Source organism: Rutidosis leptorrhynchoides, chromosome 3 (genome assembly GCF_046630445.1).
Source record: "Rutidosis leptorrhynchoides isolate AG116_Rl617_1_P2 chromosome 3, CSIRO_AGI_Rlap_v1, whole genome shotgun sequence".
NCBI classification, from domain to species: domain Eukaryota; kingdom Viridiplantae; phylum Streptophyta; class Magnoliopsida; order Asterales; family Asteraceae; genus Rutidosis; species Rutidosis leptorrhynchoides.
This window is the reverse complement of record NC_092335.1, coordinates 462,516,964-462,543,069: the sequence shown is the minus strand read 5'-3', so window position 1 is coordinate 462,543,069 and position 26,106 is coordinate 462,516,964. Positions and strand designations below refer to the sequence as shown.

The 26,106-nt window shown below is 33.9% G+C and overlaps 3 protein-coding genes across 4 annotated transcripts; 2 read left to right on the top strand and 1 right to left on the bottom strand.

Moving 5' to 3' along the window:
* The first annotated feature begins 895 nt into the window (after positions 1-895).
* LOC139898053 (DExH-box ATP-dependent RNA helicase DExH7, chloroplastic) lies at positions 896-14,430 on the top strand. 2 transcript variants are annotated; one of them, XM_071880758.1, is made up of 34 exons: positions 896-1,306; positions 1,587-1,692; positions 1,808-1,998; positions 2,086-2,124; positions 2,503-2,653; positions 2,729-3,099; positions 3,722-3,940; positions 4,152-4,263; positions 4,380-4,571; positions 4,985-5,064; positions 5,281-5,403; positions 5,507-5,593; positions 5,933-6,033; positions 6,476-6,533; positions 7,031-7,096; positions 7,555-7,637; positions 7,744-7,924; positions 8,320-8,466; positions 8,553-8,654; positions 8,752-8,904; positions 9,822-9,926; positions 10,233-10,373; positions 10,472-10,561; positions 10,687-10,743; positions 10,884-10,967; positions 11,571-11,669; positions 11,749-11,889; positions 12,151-12,221; positions 12,731-12,800; positions 12,914-13,006; positions 13,318-13,530; positions 13,645-13,737; positions 13,870-13,992; positions 14,177-14,430. In XM_071880758.1, the coding sequence occupies exons 1-34, from the start codon at positions 1,007-1,009 to the stop codon at positions 14,252-14,254; spliced, it is 4,320 nt and encodes a 1,439-aa protein (XP_071736859.1). In that variant the 5' UTR covers positions 896-1,006; the 3' UTR covers positions 14,255-14,430. The 2 variants fall into 2 exon arrangements, 1 of the variants encoding a protein (XP_071736859.1); XR_011776866.1 differs by lacking the exons at positions 12,914-13,006; positions 13,318-13,530; positions 13,645-13,737; positions 13,870-13,992; positions 14,177-14,430 and adding an exon at positions 11,968-12,057 and having other exon boundaries at positions 12,731-12,796.
* Positions 14,431-17,402: 2,972 nt separating this feature from the next.
* Positions 17,403-19,508, top strand: LOC139898052 (uncharacterized protein At5g49945-like). The gene is made up of 3 exons (XM_071880756.1): positions 17,403-18,389; positions 18,533-18,736; positions 19,183-19,508. Exons 1-3 carry the CDS (start codon positions 17,424-17,426, stop codon positions 19,411-19,413), a joined length of 1,401 nt encoding a protein of 466 aa, XP_071736857.1. The 5' UTR covers positions 17,403-17,423; the 3' UTR covers positions 19,414-19,508.
* A 2,137-nt stretch (positions 19,509-21,645) lies between these two features.
* On the bottom strand, positions 21,646-25,858 carry LOC139898051 (embryogenesis-associated protein EMB8-like). Its single transcript, XM_071880755.1, has 14 exons — positions 25,513-25,858; positions 24,797-24,886; positions 24,424-24,485; positions 24,227-24,327; positions 24,041-24,130; positions 23,821-23,943; positions 23,657-23,734; positions 23,483-23,568; positions 23,299-23,347; positions 22,827-22,883; positions 22,549-22,679; positions 22,369-22,452; positions 22,175-22,244; positions 21,646-22,066 (listed from the first exon to the last, which is right to left on the bottom strand). Exons 1-14 carry the CDS (start codon positions 25,761-25,763, stop codon positions 21,854-21,856), a joined length of 1,485 nt encoding a protein of 494 aa, XP_071736856.1. The 5' UTR covers positions 25,764-25,858; the 3' UTR covers positions 21,646-21,853.
* Between the last annotated feature and the right edge of the window lie 248 nt (positions 25,859-26,106).

The window sequence follows — 26,106 nt, the reverse complement described above, 5'->3', positions numbered from 1 at the left end:
ATGTATATTGAAATATGAAATCTTGTGGTCTATTATTACGATTTGATAAATATATAGGTTAAGCCTATAACTCACTAACATTTTTGTTGACGTTTTAAGCATGTTTATTCTCAGGTGATTATTAAGAGCTTCCGCTGTTGCATACTAAAATAAGGACAAGATTTGGAGTCCATGCTTGTATGATATTATGTAAAAACTGCATTCAAGAAACTTATTTTTGATGTAATATATTCTTATTGTAAACCATTATGTAATGGTCGTATGTAAACGGTATATTTTAGATTATCATTATTTGATAATCTACGTAATGCTTTTTAAACCTTTATAGATAAAATAAAGGTTATGGTTGTTTTAAAAATGAATGCAGTCTTTGAAAAAACGTCTCATATAGAGGTCAAAACCTCGCGACGAAATCAATTAATATAGAACGTTTATAATCAATATGAACGAGACATTTCACCTCACCTTTGCCTCAATTTACACAACGATCCCTTAAGTTTACATTTTCTTAGGGGTAAAAAGTGTAAATATACAATTTTATTAAAATAAAAGAAACTAATTCCACCTGAATTTTTAGCGGGCCTTATCTTCTCGCTTGGTGCGAGTTAAATTTTTTCAAACCCACCGTTCAACTCAAAAAAATCTTACGAACACAACGAGACTAACTATACGCGAAACAGACACTTAAAAAAAATGCTTAATACCTCAGACTATATTCTATACAATATACACACCTATAATACGCTCCGTTAACTATGAATACGCAACCCAAAGGTCCCGCGGCATCGCGCTTGCTCGTTTTTCTAGTTCCCAACTACTTAGCAACTGATAAAAAGGATGGATTTTAGGGCCTTTCGTCTTTGCCATTTTACTTTCCAAGTCCGGTCCAGTTACGTAATTAATTGGACCAACGATCCATTTCTTTTACTTTACAACGAAATTTGACTGCGTACTAACCACGGCGAGACCCTCCGGCCACCGTTTCACACACTAAAAACACACACACATGGCTCCGAAAAAGAAGAATCAACAGCAACAAAAGCAGAAGTCGTCATCATCATCATCATCTAATAAAAACAAGTCTCAATCATCATCTACCGGTCCAAAACTTCAAATATCAGCTGAGAACGAAAATCGGCTTCGTCGGCTTTTAATTAATTCCGGCCGGTCTACGGCGGTTCCGGTTCTCGAGGATTCCAATCTTACGAAAGCTCAAAAAGCTAAGAAACTACATAATGTCTACGAAAAGCTATCATGTGAAGGATTCACTGATGATCATATCGAACGTGCTTTATCTCATCTCAAGGTTTTCCCTAATTAATTAATTAATTAATTAATCAATTTCATTGAAATGTAGTTTCAGAAGATAATGTATAATTAGATTGAATAATAATTTAGTAATTCATTGTCAGAGTTTAAAGTTTATACAATAGCAATAGTTGAAAATTTGATACACGTTGTAGGCTTTAATGTTAAATACATTTGCAGACACCTAACCGTTTATAATATATATAAACAGTGATTATATCTATATGTGATTCTGTTATAGTGTCTTTACGCCATAATATGATTTGTATTTTGAAAAGGAAAGTGCTACTTTTGAAGCTGCTTTAGATTGGCTATGTTTGATTCTGCCAGCAAATGAGCTGCCTCTGAAGTTTCGTAGTAGTACTGCAGCTCTTCCAGATGATGGTATGCGTATAGACGTTTCTCTTTTAATTTAGTATGGTCAAGTTTAAGTTTATTGTTACTCTGGTTTACAAGTTAGTGAATTGTTACATTTATTGTGCCTGATTTGGTATAACAGGTGGTTCTGTGGGCATTATTTCAACTGCACGAGATGACTGGGTACCTCTGTCAAACTCGTCTGTTGCTACTGAAGATGAAATGCCAGAAGTATCGATTAAGAGTGTGGTGCAGAGGAAAGTTGATACGTTGGATTCTTTCCAACAGTCTCAAGCAGACTGGATTCGTCAGTATATGCAGCAACAAGAAGAGGTGCTTAATTGTATTCTTTACTTTGTTATAAAGAAATGTTTAGTAATACTAATGACTAATGAGTCTGTGTTATGTCTTATCCTGTAGGAAGAATATGAATCTTGGGAAGATGCTGCGGTTGATGAGGTATATATAGCCCCATCAGCAAATTCCATAATTTAAAAATATGGATGATGCTTGAAAGTCTCTATAATATTGTTACATGTTACCGTTAAAAGTTAAATATCAGTGTTCTAATGTATATCACTCCATCTGTTTCGAATTATTGTCCATGTTGCTCTTTTAATTCATTTCCTTTAATAAGTGTCTACTTCAGTTTCAGTAAATTAGTAACTATTTAAGTGGGTAAGGATGAAATATTACTGGTTAACGGTTAGTCATTGCACTTGTCTAAAACTGTGTGCATTTGTCTTGTGGATAATTGAATTGGGATGGAGGGAGTACTATTTTCTATCTCATTTAAGCATTATCAAAGTTCTTCATTTTAATGATTTCTCTTTTTAGGTAACAGAGCCAAGAAGCTATGAAATTATTCGTGAGGAATATTTCAGTGCGAGGTTACAAGCTATAAGTGCCAAAGAAAGAAAGGATAAGAAAACCCAGGAACAATCTGGACAAACGATTCGTAAACTTAAGCAAGAGATGGCTGACCTAGGTTAATCTTTAGTTTGTATCTAGTGTTTTGTATTTACTTTATGTTTGTTAATTACAGATATAATTTTCTGTGCAGGTATATCTGTGGATACCTTAGCTGCAGAGTTTGAGAGTCACCATTTGGATTCTCATTGCAAACACCTGGATACTGTATGTGAAGACGATCATTTCATAGACTCTTCTGTAAAACAAACGGGCCCACAAGATAATAAAACTGTTAGAGAAGATATCTTAGAGGATGAGAGTATTTCATTAAGTGTTCTTGGTAAAGATGAAACTGTTACAGATGAGGATTCAGGGGATATTGAACTTGGTGATATGTTTCTAGAAGATTCATCATCTGGCCTCGATTTGCATTCTGAGATTGTGGAGATGCAAAAGAAGGAGAAGATGAAAGAGTTAACTAGTGAAAAAAATTTGGAAAAGTTGGAGGGCATTTGGAAGAAGGTATTACTTGCTTTCATATGAGGTTGTTATAAGGTGTAAATTTAGAGGACCCAATGTTGCAAATCTCACTATTCGGGGAGTACTCGGTTGGGACTTTTTGAGGAGTACTCGGGGAGTACTTGGTCGGGTCTTCTTGAGGAGAACTCGGGGAGTACTCAGATGTTGACCAAGTTTGACTTTGAGTGATTTTGACTGACTTTTGAGCGATTTTGACCGATTTTCCAAGAAATTTCGAGTTTTGATTTGAGTTTTGACCGATTTTCCGAGTAATCCCGAGTTTTGGCCGAGTTTGACCTAGTTTGATTACTCGACCCAGAACTCTCGCTGAGTTCTGCAACATTGAGAGGGAATATTTACCTATTTTTTTCTAACATAATTAGATACATATTCAATCAGTTAAGTTTCTTGTGTTTCAACAAACATAACAATGTCATTTTTGGTAAGTTTTTAACACCAGAATTTCTGACCGTTGGTTATCCCTAAATACTCCTTACTATTCGAGGTCTTTTGCTACTTGACTTGTTTGTTGTCCATGCCTGGTCTTTTTTTTTGGGTAAGGGTTTTACCCGGGAAAAAAATGTAGTTATTTATTTGTGTGTTTTTATTTTTGTTCTTCTTATAGGGAGACCAACTAAAAATTCCGAAGGCCATTCTTCACCAGTTATGTCAAAGATCTGGCTGGGAGGCACCAAAATATACTAAAGTACCAGGCACAGGAGATAGATGTAGTTATACCGTTAGTGTTATACGTAAAGCTAGTGGAAGGGGTAAGAATAGAAAAGTTGGAGGACTAACTACTCTTCAACTACCTACTCCTGGAGAAACATTTCAAACTGCCGAGGTATATTTAATATTTAGTGATACAAATTGCCTGTTACTTTAGTTACTTTACATGATTGTTTGCACTTACAGTTATGTTCTTTTAAGCATTTAGTCAATTTTTAGGGATATTTTAGTTAGCCTTTTTATTAGTTTTTAAAGCATGTTGTTTTTCAAGCTTACAAACACCATCTTATATTACTTATGTTCATGTGATTTCCTTTTTGTCTTAGGATGCACAAAACAGAGTTGCTGCATATGCCTTGCATCAGCTTTTCCCTGACCTACCTGTTCACTTGATGATGGCAGATCCATATGCTTCACTTGTTCTACAATGGCTTGAAGGTGATTGTTGGAGATCACCTGATCCCACTTTCATTAACCAATTCCTCTCGTGAAATTACTTTTTTACTTGGGTATATGTTCTTGTTTAGGGTTAACATAATTTGAAAAACTTGCAGGGGACTTATCTGGAGATGTGAAAAACACTGAAGTAGACAGACGGGCGGGTTTTGTGGATTCTCTACTTAATACTGATTCATCTGATGCTGCTGTTTTTGCAAATCTCCCCGATTCAGCTGAACAAAAAGATTCTCAAATATCTCATGCTCAAGAAGATATAAGTTCTAGAGATGTTAATATGAATGCCGAAAGTACGTTTTTAGTTTCTTCTAATTAATAATATATCAATAGACAATATATTCAGTTTTATTAGGGAATTTTTTTATATTTTTACTTACAAAAGCGCCAACTGTCTTAGTAATAAAGCGGCAGTTTAGTGGACTTTATTTCTGAGAAAGTTGTGGCTTAGATTTGGGTACATTAAGCATGACTACTTGACAGTTTTCATCTTAGAGTGAGTGTATATAGCCAATTTCTCGCACTAGCATGCTTGTTTGTTTGTTTTTTTGTTAATCTCTTTCACTTTATGCATTATTGTATGTACTATGGCTCAAAAATTTTAAACTAATATGTGATCAGATGCACGGATATTGTTTATTGCCATTACCCAAAGGCGCAGTCTTTAACTGTGTACACACATTTTTTTTTTTTAATATTTTGGCAGGTACCTACTATCATAAACAGGTGGAGAGTTCTAACTTAATAAAACAACAGGAGAGTAAAAGGAATATGAAGAAGTACAAGGTTAGCACATTTACTGTTATTCAACTATATGCATGAGTAGCACAGACAGATGCTGTTTGATAAGTTATACCTTTAGATTACCAGAACATGGAAGTACTTGTTAGTATCAAGCTAAACATGTTAAAAAGCGTATTTGATATGCATTTAGATATTCTTTACATGCGTATTAACTTTTGTCCTTTGGTTGTGTATGATATACCGGCATTGTTTCTTTAGGACATGTTAAAATCTAGAGCGGCCCTTCCTATTGCTGAACTGAAAAGGGACATTTTGCGTTTATTGAAAGAGAACGATGTTCTTGTTATCTGTGGTGAGACAGGTTGTGGGAAAACAACTCAGGTAAAAAATAAGTGCACTATTTTCAGTGCTTCGTCCTTTGTTTACATACTTAATATGCCCAAGTTTATGCAAAAGATAAACAATTGATTAATGTTTCTTGTAGGTGCCTCAATTTATTTTGGATGACATGATTGAAGAGGGGCATGGTGGGATTTGTAACATCGTCTGCACACAACCAAGGAGGATAGCGGTTAGTCAGAAATTTGTAATGTTATGCATGCATATAGAATATTACTATTTGCAAGTCAATAGAAATTTGTTTGTTAACACAGCCACATTTGTTTTCAAGATCCATATACTAATTATTTCAACTTTATGTGATACTGGGCATATTAGGTGCCTTACAATACGTGCTTTTACATATATTGCTTGTTAGATGTAACCTTTGGCAGTTTAGGGCTGCCTGGAGGTATCTTTGCATTAATTTAAAACTATACTCATGCATGATTGAATATAAGGAAAGCACTTTAGCTTTGTAATATGACCACTTGAATGTGTAGTTAACTGGAATGTATTTTTTTATTTGTAGGCCATTTCTGTAGCTGAAAGAGTTGCTGATGAACGTTGTGAATCTTCACCAGGTTCTAAAGATTCTTTGGTTGGTTATCAAGTACGTCTTGATAGTGCAAGGTGACTAAGATACACTAGTTCTATATGTGTTCTATACACTAGTTCAAAAGTAGGTTGAGATTGATGCTCAATAGACCTTTCTAGTGTTCTTTTTATATAACTTCTTGAGTTGTAGTCATGGTAGATGATTGATGTATTTGTTTTCAATTGAATGATATCAACCACATGCTATTTATCTACTTGTATCGTCCGGTAGTTGCCAGCAATTCTTATATATTTTGTTCCTATTTGTTTATTCCTAGTGCTTTATAACCAACACACCATATTTAATACGATTTCCTGGTGAAAGTTATCTAGGTCAATGGCTTAGCCAGGCTGTGTAAATTTATCTATAATGGGATAATATAATGAAAATTGTTGAACATTTGAGTAATCCTTTTGCTTAATTAAAATATCAAGCCATCTCTTCTTATACTGACAAGTTGACTTATTTTGCATTCAGAACTGAGAGAACAAAGCTTCTGTTTTGTACAACGGGCATTCTGCTGAGGATGATTGTGGTATGCCTGTTCGATTAAGTGGATTGTGTGCTGTTGTGTTTGTTTTACTTGTACGTTCATATTTGATTATGTACTGGTCTTTACATCTGTTTGCTTTACTGACCATAATAATACTATTGTGGTCTGTCAAACACATTAACCTATTTGAATTAGATAGTTACAGTATCAATGCACTTAAACTGCTCTCATATTTGGATAGTTGCTTGTGCCATGTCAATTAACAGCTAATCTAGGAATATCCATATCTTTTGTAATGATCTGAGTTTATACTATAGATTATGTTGATGTTTTGGAATCAACGATTTATGTACATTCCTTGTATCTTTGAGGATTTCAATCAATGCAGCATGTGAAAATAGTAGTATAATTTTTATTCGTTGATATGTTGGTCTTATGTGGGCACTTTTAAGATTAATCGACAATGTAAGGACTGTTATGGAAGTGTATCCTAGCAGGCAGTTTACATTCTCATATATTCATACCCTTATAAATTGCAGGGAAACATAAGCTTTGCTGATATAACACATGTCATAGTTGATGAAGTGCATGAACGGTCTCTATTGGTGAGTTAGTCCAAATTGATATATCTTCTAGTTTTGTTAAAATATACTACCTAATAATCAATTGACAAACGAAATGCACAAATTCTCATGATATACATCAGTTTTCAATTTATGCTGAGTTATAAATGATGCACGCACATTTTTCTTTGTACATGACGTTCTTCAGTTTGGTGGTCAAATTACACTATGCCACAAGTTCATTCTTGAAAATAAATTTGGAGATGCTATTCATGTTATTTGGTAAGATAGATTTATATGCACCACCACTTGAGAACTTCAAATCAAAATTATGGTATTCCTTGGATTTACACTATTGACTCATCATGATGATATGGTTTAATTGCTCATTCTTGCTTTTTTATTAGCAGTTAGCATTGTATAATTTGGTAGATAGTAGATGAGTCTGGTTATTGACTGAATTTTTTTTTTATATGTCTATAACTTCCCCCTTTGAACAGGGCGATTTTCTACTAATTATTTTGAAGAGTTTTATTGAGAAGCAATCAGTCCAACGCACACACAAGCTGAAAGTTATCCTTATGTATGTTTAGATGAACAATATTTATTCCCAATTGCTAATGCAATATCTTACATCTGTGTTGGAACTTGCAGACTGTAACAAATCTTCTGTGTTAAACATGTTTCAGGTCTGCAACAGTTGATTCGCAACTGTTCTCTCATTACTTTGGTGACTGCCCTGTTATACATGCACAAGGCCGAACGCATCCTGTGACGTCCCACTTTCTTGAGGACATTTATGAAAGTATCGATTATCGGCTTGGTTCAGATTCCATAGCTTCTTTAAGATCTGATGCACCAAAACAGAAGGTATATTTACATATGAATGAGTCTGATATATACTTCTTTGCACAAATACTAAAGAAATTCTTAAAAACTCACGGGTGGCTATATGGTGAACACTGAAGTTTAAAGGTTAATAAGCTGAAATGATTGAATAACCAGTGTAGTTTTGGCTACCCCCGTGCCTATCATGCATACATTTCTATCTTATTAAAATTGTTTTTGTAGGTCTATTAACATGTATTTTAGTTCTGATTTTTCAAAAATCACTACAGGAGTATATTATATTATATTATATCCTGATGAGCTGGCACTCCAAATATTAGTAGTTTTTGTTTAGACTGCTATCTTTTTGGCCATTTGTAACGTTTTAGCTGTTTAATTGCACACATAAGTTACAATATTGAACTTGATTGCATCAGGGTGCTGCTGTTGACAACCATAGAGGAAAGAAAAATCTTGTCTTGTCAGCATGGGGTGATGAATCTGTTTTTTCCAAAGGCTATTCAAACCCCTATTATGTTCCTGAAAACTATCAGACATACAGTGAGCAAACTCAGCAGAATTTGGTAAATTTTTGTTACAACGCAATAACAAACTTGAGTTTTTGAGATACACTTCTGGAGTTTGCTTCATCTATAATCTTTCTGAACAGAAAAAGTTGAATGAAGATGTTATTGATTATGATCTTCTTGAGGACTTGATTTGTCATGTTGATAAAACTTACCCTGAAGGTGCAATATTGGTTTTTTTACCAGTAAGTACTTTCATTAATGATATAATTCTGTTTGGTTCATAGATTTAATATATGCGGCTTGTTTAAGACGAAAATATAAAGTATTATGTTGTAACAGGGGGTTTCTGAAATTCATACATTACTAGACAAGTTAGCTGCGTCTTACCAATTCCGTGGAGTTGCGTCTGAATGGCTTCTTCCACTTCATTCATCTGTTGCATCGTCTGAACAGAAAAAAGTGTTTATGAGACCTCCTGATGATATCCGTAAGGTAATTATCAATGATTAATTGGTCAACATCGGACAATGGTTCAAAATCAGATTTAGTTGGTCAAAGTAGGATTCAGTCGGTCAAAGATAATATCGGTTAACATTTTAATATGAATTAAAATTAAAATTTTAGAGTTCTTGAACAAGTGAAGATTATGTTTAATTTTCTAGACAACTAGGTTAATGTTTATGTCTATGGATTTCTGGTATATTTACACACATAAGAGTAAAATTTATTATTTGAATGTAAATGTATAAGAAGTCCAATCTGATTACTCCTTGAGTTCCCGATTACTCCATCAAAAGACCTGACCGAGTACTCACCGAGTACCGATTTTTGCAACCTTGGTAAGTACACCATACCTGTTGGGACTGATTTGTTAAACCACTTCACTTACTAAATAGGTATGGAATATGCTTCTGAAGTTAGGAGCACAGTTATGGTAGAATAAAAATTCAGCATGATGTTTCAGAAAAAAAAAAAGTTGGAATAATTTTCGGTGATATTATTTGGTTTCTTCTAAATTTCTACTAAAAGGAATAGTTTTGGTTAGGGAAGGAAAATAAAATCTAGGCAACTCATTTAAATTAAGGGCATCAATGAGATAAACTGAAGATTTTTAGTAAGACATGAGGAGGTTAAAAAAAGTGGGAGGTACTTTGACGATTTGTAGTATGTGCTTACCCTTGCCCTTCCTAATAGACTATTGGCACATTTGATTATACTTTATGAGGTAAAGCAAGTGTTTGTTGGCTTACTGTCTAGCTTACCAAAATATTTTTGCTTCAATGGCTTGATCCTTTTGTAATTAGTGCTTTCTGATTTTCTCCATAATCCATCATTAATTTCATACATAACTTTTCCCAAAAAAAATTAGGTTATCTTATGAACTTCTTGAAATGATCTTTATGCTCCAGGTAATAATAGCAACAAATATTGCAGAGACTAGTATCACAATAGATGATGTAGTCTATGTGATTGACTGTGGTAAGCATAAGGAGAATCGTTACAATCCGCGTAAGGTTTGTCCATTTCTCACCCATGTTTGCTAAAAACTGTAAATATTTGTTGCCTGTACACATCATTTTCATCCTTATTATTCTTACCAGTAAAACTAAAGTTGTTGCTTATAATACGTACTATACACCAACTAATTGTTGTTTGAATTATCATTTATTTTGAGAAAATATTTTTCCTCTCACCAATCAGATATAAATTAGATCTTGTTAAGATGCATATTAATAAAATTCCACTTATGAAATGTATATTTAATCTAATTTTGCTTTGTGCTCTAGTTGATTTGAATATGTTGGTTGTGATTATGCTAGAAACTTTCAAGCATGGTTGAAGATTGGATATCTCGAGCTAATGCAAGGCAACGTCGAGGAAGAGCTGGGCGAGTAAAACCAGGAATCTGCTTTTGCTTGTATACACGCTACAGGTTTGAAAAGCTGATGCGCCCATTTCAGGTATCATTATCATTATTATGATTATTATCATGATTATTATAGTAGATGTTGCCATTTTTTGATCATCGCCTTGATAATATATTTTTTTTTGTCCGAAGCTTCCTGAGATGCTACGAATGCCGTTGGTCGAATTGTGTTTACAAATTAAATTACTCTCTCTTGGTCGTATTATGCCATTCTTACAGCAGGTAATAACATTAATATGTAATAGACTAGTTGATATATATTTTATTCATATATACATTTGGCTGCTGCCCGATGTCCTTTTTTTTTATTCTCTAAATATATGTTTTGTGGTTACTCATGCTTTTAGGCTCTTGAGCCTCCAACAGAAGAGGCCATTACATCAGCGATTTCGTTGTTATATGAGGTACTGCGACATCGTTGTATCTTTTTCCTATCATCCTTTGTCCTCCAACATGATTAAATGTTGTCAATTGCATCTTTGATTAATTGTTAATGATTGCAACTCTTAGTTTCATTCTATATCTTGACTTGAATGTGTTTCAGGTAGGGGCTGTTGAAGGTGATGAAGAGTTGACACCTCTAGGGTATCATTTGGCAAAACTCCCTGTCGATGTGTTAATTGGAAAGGTTTGTCAACTTAGTTTATAGTATCCCGTCATTAATCTTGTATTATGTTATTGGTGAAGGATAATTATAATTAACTGATGATACCCTGATTAGTTTTCTACTGCACAATTTGAAATGTCGTCACGATGGTCATTCCTGTTTTTGTGGAACTTCATGAAAATTACTAGCCTAATGCTAAATATGCCCCTTAGGCATATGATTAAATATCTAACTATCAACAATATGCTGTTAGGTTTCCAATACAAGACAAACTGAATGCTGTTCTTTTGATCTTTAAAACACAGAAAATATCTAAAATAAGAACTCCATATTACTCCCCCCTCAAGATTATGTTGGAGTCGAAATCTACAATAAATATAGAGTTTTTTACCATATTCTGATAGATAATGCACTTATAACTGGTTTTGAAAGATTCATCTGTGTCGTATAATCTTTTTAATACAAGAATCAATCTTTGTAAATAAGAAATATTTTCATGAATCATGTATGATGAGTCGGGGAGGTAACCCGTAAGTGATTCGTGCTAATTCAAGGTATTCTAATTTTCATTATTTACAATCAGGAAACAGTAATATGTGGTCTTAATGGTTGTTTTTAATGCAGATGATGTTATACGGTGGAATATTTGGCTGCTTATCACCAATCCTATCTATTTCAGCATTTTTGAGCTATAAATCACCATTTATATACCCCAAGGATGAGGTTTCTTCTTGCTTAAATATCTCTATATTTCTTCACATAAAATAATATATGCATTAAAAATTAAAATTTTATTCTTCAGAGACATTCTGTTGAAAGAGCAAAGTTGGCTCTATTGACTGATAAGATTGGTGGTGTAAATGAGCTGGATATTGGAGTTCGACAGTCTGACCATTTAATTATGATGGTTGCATATAAGAGATGGGAGAAAATTTTACGAGAGGTTAGGTTATTTATTTATTTATATAAATATATATATATATTTTTTTTATATTTTACCTCTGAAATATCCTTCTTACAGGTTCTAATCCGTGATTGTATTTAGCATCTTTGTATATGTATACCCCATTGTTACATTTTTCCTTTGGAAACATATGAAATAGTAGCATTTGTAAGCATATACGAAGCCCAAACATCATGCATGATTAAACACTGCTCCAAAGTATAAACTTATCTACTTAACAAATCGACTTTTTACTTGCAGAATGGAGCTAATGCTGCAGAACGGTTCTGCAAGTCATACTTTTTGAGCAGCTCGGTTATGTACATGATAAGGTTTGGCATATTTTATAGATTTTAACAATCTTGTACTTTGGCATATAATTTTGAACCATTTGCTGCTTCTATTCTGATAATTGTGTACTGCTTTATGAAGTCATCAACAATGTTAACAAAAAGTACTTGAATCCCTCCATCCGTCATCTTGGTGCTTCTAAATAGTTGACATAGAGTTGGCTGGTTGAATTCAACGGCGATCGTAGTAAGGACCCAGTGGGGTCCAGTGATACCACTACTTTGGAATTTTGTTTACTAAATTTGTATATAACACCACTAAATTTAGTGATAGGACTCCATAGGTTTTTAAAATCCATAGTTCTTTCAAGGTAAACAGCCAATCTTTGAATTTTTTTTACAAAAATACCACTCTCTAATTCTATAGGACCCCTTTAAGTTTCGATCCTAGAATCGCCAGTAGTTGAATTGCATCAGGATTGATCCATTTAATTTATTTGTCATATTGAGTTGGCTCTAATTTGTATCGAATATATGCACCAACATGGTAGGGACATGCGGGTACAATTTGGAACGTTGCTGGCAGACATTGGTCTCATTGACCTTCCGAAAAATTATCAGGTTGGTTTATCTGTTTTTTGACATAATGTGTACATATGCATATTGCCTTTAAATAAATATGAATATGTTTCCTTCACAAGAGGGCTTAACGGTTGGTGATTTCTATTCATCAGAGTGGGGGTAAATGGAGAGAGAAACTTGACATTTGGTTTTCAGATGCTTCACAATCGTTCAATGTTTATTCAAATCACTCCTCAGTCGTTAAGGTTAGCATCACAATCTTTTAAAGTCGTATATATACTGATGTACTTTAATTTTCTATATATGATATATATTAGTTAACCGTATCGGGCTCAGGTAAGGAATATCTGATTAATTACCTTTTGCATCATGTATATCACTTCAAGAACTATGACCAGTGAGTCGTGAAAGGAAAACAACAGACGTCCTTAGGAAATAACTATTTTTTTTAACTTCCATAGTTGAAAAAAAGATGCTGAGTGACCAAATATGAAACCAACAGTTGATAATGTGTCATGTTTAACTGATTTTTATGGATCCAAATATACTTGTGCAGGCATTACTTTGTGCTGGTTTATATCCCAATGTAGCTGCAACAGAACAAGGTATATCTGAGAAAGCTCTAAATAGCCTTAGACAGTCTGCGGGTCCCGCAACGGACGACTCTAGTATGTGGTTTGATGGAAGAAGGGTAGTCCACGTTCACCCCTCTTCTGTAAATCACAATTCTAAAACCTTACAGCACCCGTTTCTTGTTTTCCTTGAAAAGGTACGCCTTATATGTATATATACCTGCACCAGTTGTCTTACAAAATATATAAGTCTAGGGATGGTTTTTAGGTTAAATTTCTAAATATAGTGTATGTGATGTTGATATTTCTAGGTTGAGACATCAAAGGTATTTCTTCGAGATACAACCGTCACATCACCTTACTCTATCTTGTTGTTCGGTGGTTCCATGAACATTCAACACCAGGTATCTTTCTTCTTTTGCAATGGATCATATTCAAATTTAAATCATCAGTTAAATACTTAAATTTGAATATGGTTGAACCCCATGTATATTGGATTATTAAAGTTGCTAGTCCTGGGTGGTTCTGTTTTGCAGACTGGTCTTGTAACCATAGATGGGTGGTTGAAAATGGCTGCACCAGCTCAAACCGCCGTCCTTTTCAAGGAACTTCGTCTAACTCTTCATTCAATTTTGAAGGAGCTAATTAGGAAGCCACAGGTTTGCTGTCTCTCACTTCAGTTTTTTGTCATTTCTTGATGTTTTAATTTCTGTTTTTTAATCCAAAAAGAATATTTTTTTTGTCCTGTTTCCTCGGTAACGTATGTATCGTATTAACATGAGTTTGCACAATTTTTCCATACCTACCTTCTGCTTGCTGATATTGTTTTCTTGAATTTTGCAGACTTCAAACATAGCTGAAAATAGTGTCATCCAATCTATAGTACATTTACTATTAGAAGAAGATAAACCTAAAAGGTGATATCATACCTAAAGTCTTTGAAATGTTTTTCTAAAACATTAGGTTTTTGACTCACAGCTTAAGTCGGAAGATACCAGCATCAGCCCTTGTTTTCAAGTCAAGCTAATCAGCTATTTTGAGAAAGAGATCTGCATTATATGCATTACGTTGTCGTCAACTTATTATTATCATCATGTAAGTTATCATTTACTCTGATTATATATGTAAAGCATATATGTGACATTAAACTGGTAAAGGGTCCCCTTTCTTTTATCAGGTGTTCGATTATTAATATACCTTTCAATGGAATACAACTAGTTTCTGACCCGTTGAAGTGAGTGAAATTTTTATTTTACCTGAAAAATATGTTAGTATTTTATAATCAAGGGAACCAAATCGACGTGTCTATAAATAGTCACCGGTACTGTTCAGCAACTGTGGCAATCACCACCTCTGTCTCGAGCCACACTTTCATGCGGATTGTCTTTAAATCTGGTTTTGTGTGATGATTCCCAAGTTAAACTCCTCTGTCTCTTGCTTATCTTATTAATCATCCGAGTTGATTTTCAACAACAAAATTATCCAATCTCGTTGATGTGGAGTTTTGGGAGGTAAAGACGTTCATATCTTTATCCCGAGCTAAAATGACTACATTTATTTATAATTATGCTATTAGATTTAACTCAACTTAATCAAGAGAGGATATTGGGATATTGCCTTTTTATACATGACGTTTAACTTAACTGAGTCTTAGGGTGTGCTTGGTTTACAAAGGGTAATGGGAATGGAAATAGAGATGGAATGATAATGGGAATGGAATGATCATTATCATTCTATTATTGTTGCTTGATTGTTTTTATTTAATAACTTTAATCTAAACACCCACTTTGTAAAAAAAATACTGATTATATCAGTATTGAGTACATTGCACTATATTACATCGTATCATATATCATATACAAGTATAAGATTAATCTACAATTAAAACGTAAATGTGATCGGAAGTCTAAAAACAATCATGCTTAAATAAGTCGGAAGTATTCTTTTCCATGAAATATCAAACAAATACATATATGGGGCGATAAAAATCATATACTCCGTAATTAAAAATATGCGGAGTATTTAATACTCCAGAATTCTTTTGGCTAGTTCAGTTATTGGAGATTAGATGTAGTACATGGATGAAAGAGATGAATTGCAAAATAATTTTATAGTCTTCGTTAAAGAAAAAAAGAAGAATTGCAAAATGAAAATATAACCTCTAATATAATGGAATGGATTCCGCTCTTTCGACTCATGATATATTAGACTACTTTTCACAATAAATGTACACATTTTGCACTTTTTCAAGAAAAAAAAGTTTTATGACCGTGTGACATTGCAATATGAAAAATAACTGGGAGTGCTAAATTTGAGTGATTTGAAAATATTTTTGGTGATGTAGTAAAATATGATCGGAAGTTGGAGGATAAAATAATTCAATATATACATATATGGAGATGAGTCTCACACACCACTTTTTGATCAACGTACATTTTTGAAACATAAAATTACAGTTATGCCCCCTAGGAAGTTGAACTTATATTATTAAAATAAGTATAATTAAGGGCAAAATAGGTAATTAGGTGTACATGGATCAAAAAGTGGTGTATGAGAATCACCTCCCATATATATGTGTTGCATTTTGATTCGCTGAAAAATATCAAACGCCGAATTTTGTTTTTCGTCAATGGCTTGAATGACGCCTCGTTGGCGTCAAATCTAACATTGCGTTAGTGGCATATGTTGTATTAGCGGCGTCAGCCGACATCAAGGGAGCCACCTCACCGTCATATTTGAGTTTTGACGTTGCTTTAGTTATGATCTAAGGGGTCAAAAAATTAATAGCATATCTTGAACTAGCTATGGTAAGTGTCGAAAACAATCAGAATAATTAGTTTAGCCACCACTTTGGAGTAATACGCCTACTCATGCGTTTCAAACGATTCATGCTTGTACCTTATATTTGTATAGACCTTGTGCTTATTATGCAAACTGTCCTTGTCTTATGAAAATGACACTGATAGTCCCCATGGTTTTTACGAAATAATAGCAATCGTCCTTATCTTTAAAAATTACATTTATAGTCTCCAATCGCACATTTTAAGTAAGGTGGATCATCAACATATATTTTTATATAAATAAGGATTATCATTATACGAGTAATTTTTAAAACATAAGGAAGATTGATGTAATTTCATCAAAACAACGGATGATCGTAAACTATCAAATTACTATAAAAGCTATTAGCAAGAGTGTTTCTCGCACTCTGATTTGCCGAGTTACTGTTCACTGGTTTTTTTTTTTTTTTTTTTTTTAAGGTGTACCAATTTTTACATTTAAGTCATTATTATAACGTACAATAAAGATTCAACTTTTTTATGTTCTTTTTTTTTATTATTCTTCCTTAAATAATTTTATTTTTTCAAAATCCGTTTGGTACTTTTTAGAATAACTTATGCTAGCCGAAAGTTGAGTAAAAGTTAATGATAAAAAAAAAGAAGATATGCTAAACGATCTTTGATTTTTAATCATTAGCGTAAAAATATATGAGCTTACCAACACTCATTCGCAACGTAGTGCCACTTTTTTTTTAGTTAATTGTGTTATCTAACAACATGCATCTTTAGCTTCTTTTATTTATACATGGTATATATTTTTTTTATTTGTTCACAAAAACTACTTTAATAGTCAAAATGTAACACTTAAACTTATTTGAATTATTATATAGAACTTCTAAAAAATCGACTAATATTGTAATCAACATATAATGAGGGTGACATAACAAATACTAATAAACATTTTTTACCAGTATAAATGATTATGTTTTGTACAAATATATATTTTTAATATAACGTATGTAATTAAATAATACACCTCCGTAAACCACTTCAAATCAGTATTGCAAAAACTTTCACCGCCGCAACGGGCGGTTACCTCATCATCTTGTTAATCATTAATATCAATAGTCGGTTTAAATTGCAAAAGATAATATTGATTGATTCGCAACTATCGGCTTTAATTTAGTTTATTTACTTTTATTTTATGTTTACAACGAACCATCCACATCATGTGCGTTTGATTCCACTTTGTTCCGTCACCTCCTTCATCCCGCCAAATCACACTCTCAGAAAACTCCAGTCCATTATCAATGGCGAAACGACGTCGTTCTCCATCTTACACTCTACTCACCATTCTCGCACTCATCGTCCTCCACCTCCACATCTCCGCCACCGCCGATTCTCACTTCGAAGGTTTCGATGCCGACGACGAACTCGATCTCTCCGACGACTCACCAATCTACGTCCCCCGACGTCGTTTTGTACCTAACATCCTTATATTAAAACCCTCGGATTCCCCTAATTTTCCTGATCCCACTCTCAAACCCTCAATCTCACATTCATCTTCTCTTCATGATGATTTTTGGGATGAAGATGAATTCGAAGGCTTCGACTCAGCACCCGAACCCGCCGCTCCCGAACCGGTCTCCGCACCTGAACCGGCCGAGTCAGAACCGGAATCGATTTCGCCTAATCCGGCTCCAATTCCTAAAAGTATCCGAAACTTTACAATTGAGATAGTATCCGTATTAATTTTAATTATATTCGCGATTAATTATTTCACTGGTAAAAAAGACAATGAAACCCTAGCTTTAGCTTGGGCTGCTAAATTCGCAACCAGCGATTCGGTTTTTGAGAGGAATTTTAGTAGGTTAGGTGTAGGAGAAAGTGAGGATTCACCATTATTATTGAAAGAAGGTCAAAATGTGTTTAAGTTTTATGCGAGTGGGCGTAGGTTTTGTGAAGGAGTACTGGGAACAATGGAGTTGAAAAGTAAACATGATTTGATTGCTAGATTGTATAATATGATTGTGCCGTGTAAAGATGAGATGACATTCGAAGTTTATATGAATGAAGATGCTATGGATCATGTGGTGTTTGCGTTAGCGAAAAAGAAGGTTGTGAAGAGTATGAACAAGGAAGTTAGGGATTTGCAGAGGTTTGGGAGTTTGATGGCTGCACCGAGTAATAGAAAATGGGTTGCGAGTGAGTTGGGTGTTGTTACGGAGTCGAAGGAAGTTGCTGGTGATTTGATCACCGAATTTGTTCTTGATCAGGTCTGTGATTATGATAGTGTCAACTAGTTGTATTATAGTTTTTTCTTTGCTTAGTTTTTGTTGAATTAGAGTGTCCAAGTAAAATTCATGTTGTACATTCATGACTTTCGATTCACAGTGTGCCTTATGTGTACACTTTGCAGGTATTTCGTGAAAAAGCATTTGAGAAATTCGGGAAGTTGTTTATCTCAATGCACTTTTCTGATCAGCATCCGAGTAACAACCGGAAGATTCTGATATTTAAATTTGCTCTTCCTGCTGTTGATCAAATGGATGACATGACACGACTCGTGGCTCTAATACCCTATTACATTGACTTCATAGGCCGTTACAAACTCAGTTCACAGGTACATGTTGCTTTAATGTGCAAAATGGGTTAGTCAGACGGGTGGATGGGTAATACGTCAAAACAAGGGGTCATAACTGGTAAGTTTTGTGTGCATGAGGTTAACATGAAACATATCTTGCCTCATACATTTTAGCTTGTCTAATATGTGTGTAAAAAATTGTGTCATCATATCTCTATTATTATTAATATTTTAACAAAGTGATTTAGAGTTTTTATGCATCGGAATCTCAGTTTGAACAGACCGGTTCAACCTATTTAAGTAGTTTCTGTTTTGGTAAATGTTTCCTATATACTTTTTGAACTGTTAGAGATCAAGCATAACCCAAATGGACCCATTCATTAGCAAAGTGGTTGAGATGACCACCTCTACCTTTTTCCTTTACATAGCAACCAAACTTAAAACCCGAATCTTGATAATAACCATTCATGAACTTCTTAAAACAGGCTCGGTCAAAACCCGAAGCAGCCAGAGCAAAACTTGCACAGGAAGTGCATAAGGAGCTTCAATATGCTAGACAAGAAGCCATTCAGAGAAGGAAGGCAGAGAAGAAGAAGATGATGGAAGAAGCCGAGTCGAAGCTCAATGCTGAAGCTTTACGTAAGAGAGAAGCAAAAGAGCGGTCCCGCCAGCTGAAGAAAGCAATGCCTAAAATTAAAATGTCTCGTGGTGCTTAAAATGCTCCCTCCATATGTTCAGCAGGTCAACTTTTTAGTTCCCCGATTTTATAGTCCTTTATTCTTTTTAGTATGTTTCTCTTAGTATTACTATACCTAGACATGATAGAAATTGTACGAACTCACGTCTATGTACTTTAGTGGTTTGATATAGGGAGTTTTGCAGGCATTTTGTTTTTCAATATGTTTGTAGTTTCGTTTACTGTCATATTCAGTACGTAGAAAGCTCTGTTTCACTTGGTACCCAAAGTTTATGTATTGTATTTAGTCCACATTGGTTTACTGGTAATATTATTTACTCATTAGTAAAGATTTCATACATAAATTAAGCATGTTTTTAGAGTTTCACTGTTATACAAGACACTTTTTGTAAAGAAAAGGAGAAGATTGTATATTGGCATTACGACTTTCTATCTTACCCAATCATATTTTCTTTTCTTTTTTTATTTTTCTTCACATTTTGGACAAGTGGAGAGCTTAATACCAAGAAAAGGACAAATTCGTATTCGTTGGTTTTGAATTCACTCAGCATTATAAAGCATTATAAATTTATAACTACTTATTTCTTGGCTTCTTTCTTAAATCATAATCCTTAATTTTGTTTACTGTCCATAATCCTTAATCTTATACTCCGTAATTACTTATTTTTTGGTTTTTGATATGTTTGTATCTTCGTTTACTTGTCAGATTTAGTACACAGAAATCACTATGTACCCAAAATTTATCCGTTAATTTAGTCCAAATTGGTTTACTGGAAAGTTTATGGTCATTAATAAGTATTTCTTAGTAAAAAAAAAAATTCGACGTTCAAAAAAATCAAAAGTATTTCATAGTAAATTAAGCACTTAAGTGTTTTTATCTAATGTCATTGTTATACAAGACACGTTCCATAAAGAAATAAAGAAACGGAGAAGATTGTATATTGACAATGCAACTTTGTATCTTTCCCAAACATATCATCTTTTCACTTTATTTTCTTCAAACATGTGGACAAGTGTAGAGCTTAATTATTATTACATTATTATTACAATTACAATTACAATTACATTACACATATACTATTTTATTATTATTATTATTATTATTATTATTATTATTATTATTATTACACATATTCTAATTGTCATGGCCTCATGGGAACTTGGTCGTTTCCTCATGGTCAAAACGGCAATATTCCCACCCCTCTTTCACACTTGATTTTTCCTTCTTTCCCCCTCAATTATAAACAGCTCACATAAAATATCCCAACCTACAGGGGGTAAACTGTCAATAGTCTGAAATAAAAAATCCACCCAAACACTTCGACAGCCCGTATCTTCCTCCTCGCTCCGGGTTAAATTTCACCGAACACACCGTTAAACTCGAAATATTTTTGTGAACAAAACAAAACTAACTAGATTCAAAACGTACACCTTTTTAAAAAAGCTTAATATAGCGATAGCACGTATCTTTCCGCTCGGCGCGAGTTAAATTTTTTCGACGGCAGCGTCTTACTCGAAATAATTTTACAAGCAAAACGATAAAAATTACGTTCAAAATGGACACTTCTTAAAAAACGCTAAACACAACAACAACCCGTATCTTCCCGCTCGCCACGAGTTAAATTTTTTCGCCGGCACTGTTAAACTCGAAATATTTTTGTCAACAAAACGAAACTAACTACGTTCGAACCTGACCAAGAGCCCCCGCCGCATCGCGCGGGCCGGTCCCGGACTAGTTCTAAGAAAAGGACAAATTCTAATTAGTTGATTTTGAATCCACTCAGCATTATAAACTATAATTTTATACTCCTTAAATCATTAATCCTTGCTATCAGAGTTATAAAAAATCCGATTAATCTCCGATTAATCATTTTTAGGAGTAATCCGTTCCGATTTCTAAAAATTCGTTTAATTAAACAGTCAACGTCAATTAATGGATCAAAATCGAATTTGGTTATCAAAGTCAGTCAAAGTAAAAAAATGATTTAACATTTTAACGTGAATTTAAACTAGAATTTTATAGTTTTGAAGCAAAATGAACAATTTTAAACAATTATTTTTTAAAAAAATTATTTTTATATTTATGGCTTTTTTTACAGTTACACATAATTTTTAAAATTTAATATTTAAATGTATACAGTACAATCCGATTAATCTCCGATTAATCCTTCCAAGGTCCCGACCGATTAATCCCCGAATAGCGAATTTTGCAACCTTGCTTACTATAATTCACTCAACATAATCATAATCATTAGAATTAAAACTTATTTTATTATTCTATACAAAATACACCTTACCTCAAATACTTTGAGATAGAATATAATAAACTCCAATGAAACAAATAATTACCACCTTCATCTTCTTTTCAGATCTCTCTTACAGATCTAAAACTTTGAAGGAACAACGATCCTGTGGCTGGCGAAAGCCAACATAAATAATGTGTGTGTAATATCATCCAGCTAAAATTGATCCATGAACCTTTTTAGAAAGAATATTATACCGTCAATTCTTGAGGGTGTCTTAGACCCTTGTGCATCTGACTTTGTTAAAATCTTAGTCATTTGCGGTAAATTGTCTACGTGAATCAGATTGTCGGTTTTCTTCACATAACGAATATTAGAATCTTTGTCGATTAGTGACTTCTGAGGACTGACCCTGAGAGATTCTGGCATCTAAACAAGGAAAATATAAATGTGTTACTATTAACCACCACTAGTTGACAGTAACTATCTCTGTTTTAGTTCTTTGAATACTTCGGTTTTTAATTCATTTATTCTTACCTTATTTTGTCTGCGGATTATTGTGCTTGAGCCTAGAACAGTAAGGAATTCATCAACAGCTCTTACCCACCTGCACATTATAAACAAGTTGAGAACTTTATCGGTAATAAGTATAAACAATAGAGACGATAATTTGACCCAGTTTACATCTATATGTATTAGAAATGATAAGATAGATCTATAAAAGGTTTTACCAGACGCCCTTCGCGTCCAACCCATCAAAATATCCCAAATGTCCTCCATGTTGTGTAGTAGCTAAAATAACATTCTTGTTAACCCTAAGTTCAAAGCAAAATAAGACCATATCAGTTATAGCTATGGATGTTATAGAATTAGAATGTCATTGTTTAAATTAACCTGAAGGAACAACGTACCGACATTCATCCCATATAAGGGCTTCTTCGGTGCAAACTGGATCATCTAATGCGCTAATGCAGAGGAGAGGCACCTTTATGCGTCCGACATAACCAACACAACTAGATTCTCGGTAATATATGTCAGCCGTCTGAAGATTGTAATGAGGTTATAGACAAAAGAGATCAAAGTGAGTAAATTAAAGTATAGTGAACCGTAAAATGATTAATCGTACAGAATCTTCGGTTATACACAAAAGAGATTAAAGTATATTGAACAGGGAAAAGTTTAATCTTACGTCAAACTTTCCAACACGGCAAGTGCCACTGGTATCGAACTCACGAACACGTCGTGCCTGCAAATATGCACATTGGAATTTGTGTTATCTTGTACTTTGCTGTAAGCAATATTGTAAAAAGACATGCTGACAAGTTACATCCACCCAGAATATCTTTTAGCATGTAGTTTAACAAGCTTATAGTAGTTTTTAAAGGGTAGTTTAACAAGCTTATAGTAGTTATCGTGTCAAATATAATAAACTCTTTTGGTTAAATGTTATGAGGTAGGTTTCAATATTACGGGTTATCTTGTTTTTGACCCGTTAGGAGACAAAACATAAACCGAATGGTCCTAATCAAGTAGTAGTAATTTACCCCTATAGTAGTTTATAAAATTTCAAGTAGATCATGACCCGTTTCAACCCAAGCCCATTTGATCCTTGACCCAACCTGACCCATCTCGACCTGTTTGCCAGGTATAATCATTAGTACCTTTTCAATGCCATCCCAATCTGAAAGGCGAGTAAAGAAGTCCTGATGCCTGAAAATACAGCAAAAGTTTCAGCGTAAATCAGATAACTCCATACGCAGTCTTGTGAAGTTAAACTTTCGAACATCTAATCTGAAACATCATGCGTTATCTAGCGAATAAGTATTTAAGATAACGCATACATACTTCTTTGCGTAACGTTTTAAACCAGCTCCCAAGGCTCTGTCGTAGAACCTCTGCACTGCATTTCGTCCAATAAATCTGTCACAAAGCTGCCATGGAAATCAAAGTGAGTGATCAAACACAAAATCTTTTTTAAGTACAAATTGTTTTTAAATAATGTTTTATAAAAAAACAGACCAGTAGGTCCCAAGGACAGCAAACAGCTGCAGCCCCATCTATAAGAATGTCATCCCCATCTTCACCTAGATATTTTACCTGAAATCACGAGTAATGATAATCTAGTCAACCTTTTGACTCAGTCAAAATTTTGACAAATGTTTATATGGTCAACATTATTTCACCATCATATTTGCTCCAAGACTTGTTCCAACAACGAACAAAGGAACGCCAGGTGATTGGGAACGAATATGTTCAACCACTTTACGTAAATCATTTGTCCATCCACCGTTGTAGAAAAAATCAGACTGCATTCAAAATATAGACCTTGTTAACATTATTAATATTAACCCATATAACTGAAAGGTGTTAGAAGTTGAAATGTAGGAACTTTTAAAGTCTTACGGTCAATGGTACTCCCCCGAGCCCTCGATGGTTACTCACAACAACATTCCAGCCTCGTTTCGCCATGTAGAAAGTTAGATGTTTTATATACTGTCATGTAACATAACATATGATTTTATTATAGGCCATTTTATGATTATGCACTAGGAAAATCGACCCAATATCGTTAAAGGATCGGAAACTTACAACTGAATCGGAATCACTTGTTAATCCGGGGATCACTATGACAATCGGTGTGGTAGCATCTTGATGAACGTCATCATTTCTTATCTCTTCTTTTTCCATGACTGGAAAAATAATTTGAACCCAAAACATATCCTGTTAAAATGTTAACACTAACAGTTTGAAGCTTTACTCTGAACAAGTTTAAAACAGATCGTTACCGTCATAACGTGCCAACCAATCCAGAGCTACTATTCCACCATCACCTGTGTTAAATATCTCCCTGTCCAAAAACACAATAATTCAAAAACCTTTATTAGATTCAAATGAATATACTCCTATAGTATATTTAAAATTACCACATAGGCTATGGATTAAGGGAAACAGTTATTTTAACTCACAAGCTGGTAATGTTAGCTAAGTAAAGTTTATTTGTACCCTTAATGTAAGCATATAAGCCAAAAAAGATATATAAAAAATAGAGTGTAATAATAATAATAATAATATTTTTTAAACAGTTTTTCTGTAGACAACTAAATTGAGACAGATGAATAATACTAATAGTTAATAGTAACATAATGAAAGAAAACACACCTTCTGTAGTTGAAAACAGGGGGCCTGCCAAAGAATCTCAAGAAAGTAGTCTGAAGATGAGGGCTGGTAAGCCATGGTGTAGACATGTACCTGCATATTCTTCCAACTTTAACCATCCAAATACCAAAGGGTGGTGAATAAATCCACCATTTTCATGCATTAAGTACTTGTACATACAAGTACTAAATTTTGTTTAACATGTATACATACTAATCAACTTAAAGTGTACTCCAATTTATTTATTTATTTGCTAATATATCTTTTTAGAACAGCGGAACGACTTGCGGTCCGCGTTATCTCAGAGACCTGAACCCACGGCCTCTAGGTTTTTGGTTATCTTAATACCGCTAGGCCATTTTGAATAGACTTTATAGTTTTTGGTTATCTTATAAATTGCAGGCTGAAAATTATTTATCCCTAGATTAAGTAAACACTAAACAGGCTGATTTTTACATGAGGCATAGCATTAACTGAACAACTAAACCAAAGAGCCAATGGCTTGACGGTATCGAGGTCACCCTTACAACCTTGAGGTTGAGAGTTCGAGTCCTCTTTAGGACATTTTGTGGTGTATATAATCGTGTTAGTATTAGATGGTTGGGTGAGTTTTTATATAAAAAAACATAACTGAACAACTAATGATTACTAAGTTGTTAAAAACCTTTTCAAACACAAATAAAATTAGATAAATGAATTGTTAAGAGAGAATTTTGAACCTTCCATGAAGAAGTGTGCACTTGGAGACAACTTCATGATACAATTGAGAGCAAGAATTATAAGTCAACTCGACGCGTTGTCCTCTAAATCCACTTAACAAATCCTGAACAATATGAAACTCAAGAAAATTATACACCATCACGAACAAAACTAGCACCAACCCAATCACATAATGAGTGATCGGGATGTGACACAGAGCTGTGAACAAAAGCCCGTATGGCGAATCGACATACGAGCTGTTAATATCCATGATAGTGAACGATATATGGTTTTCTTTGAGCGTGTGTGTCTATATTTTTTGTATATGTAAGGCAAGAAAAGGGAGAAAAGTTTGTTTGAAATTTGTTGGTTTGAAACAAGTTAGTAGTCTTATGGGGGCTTGGAGAGTGTGTGTGCACAACATGTTCCAATTGTCTACATCATTAGTCTTTTGTCACTTTCCTGGTTTTTTTTTTGTGGTTTTAGTTAACTTTAGTTAGCTTATCAAAATTGACTACTAAATGATTGTTAATGCAAATGAGTAAAATGAATGAGATTGTCACTTTTTAGATTATTATTTCGGTAGGGGGAATTATTTTATTCTGATATATGCA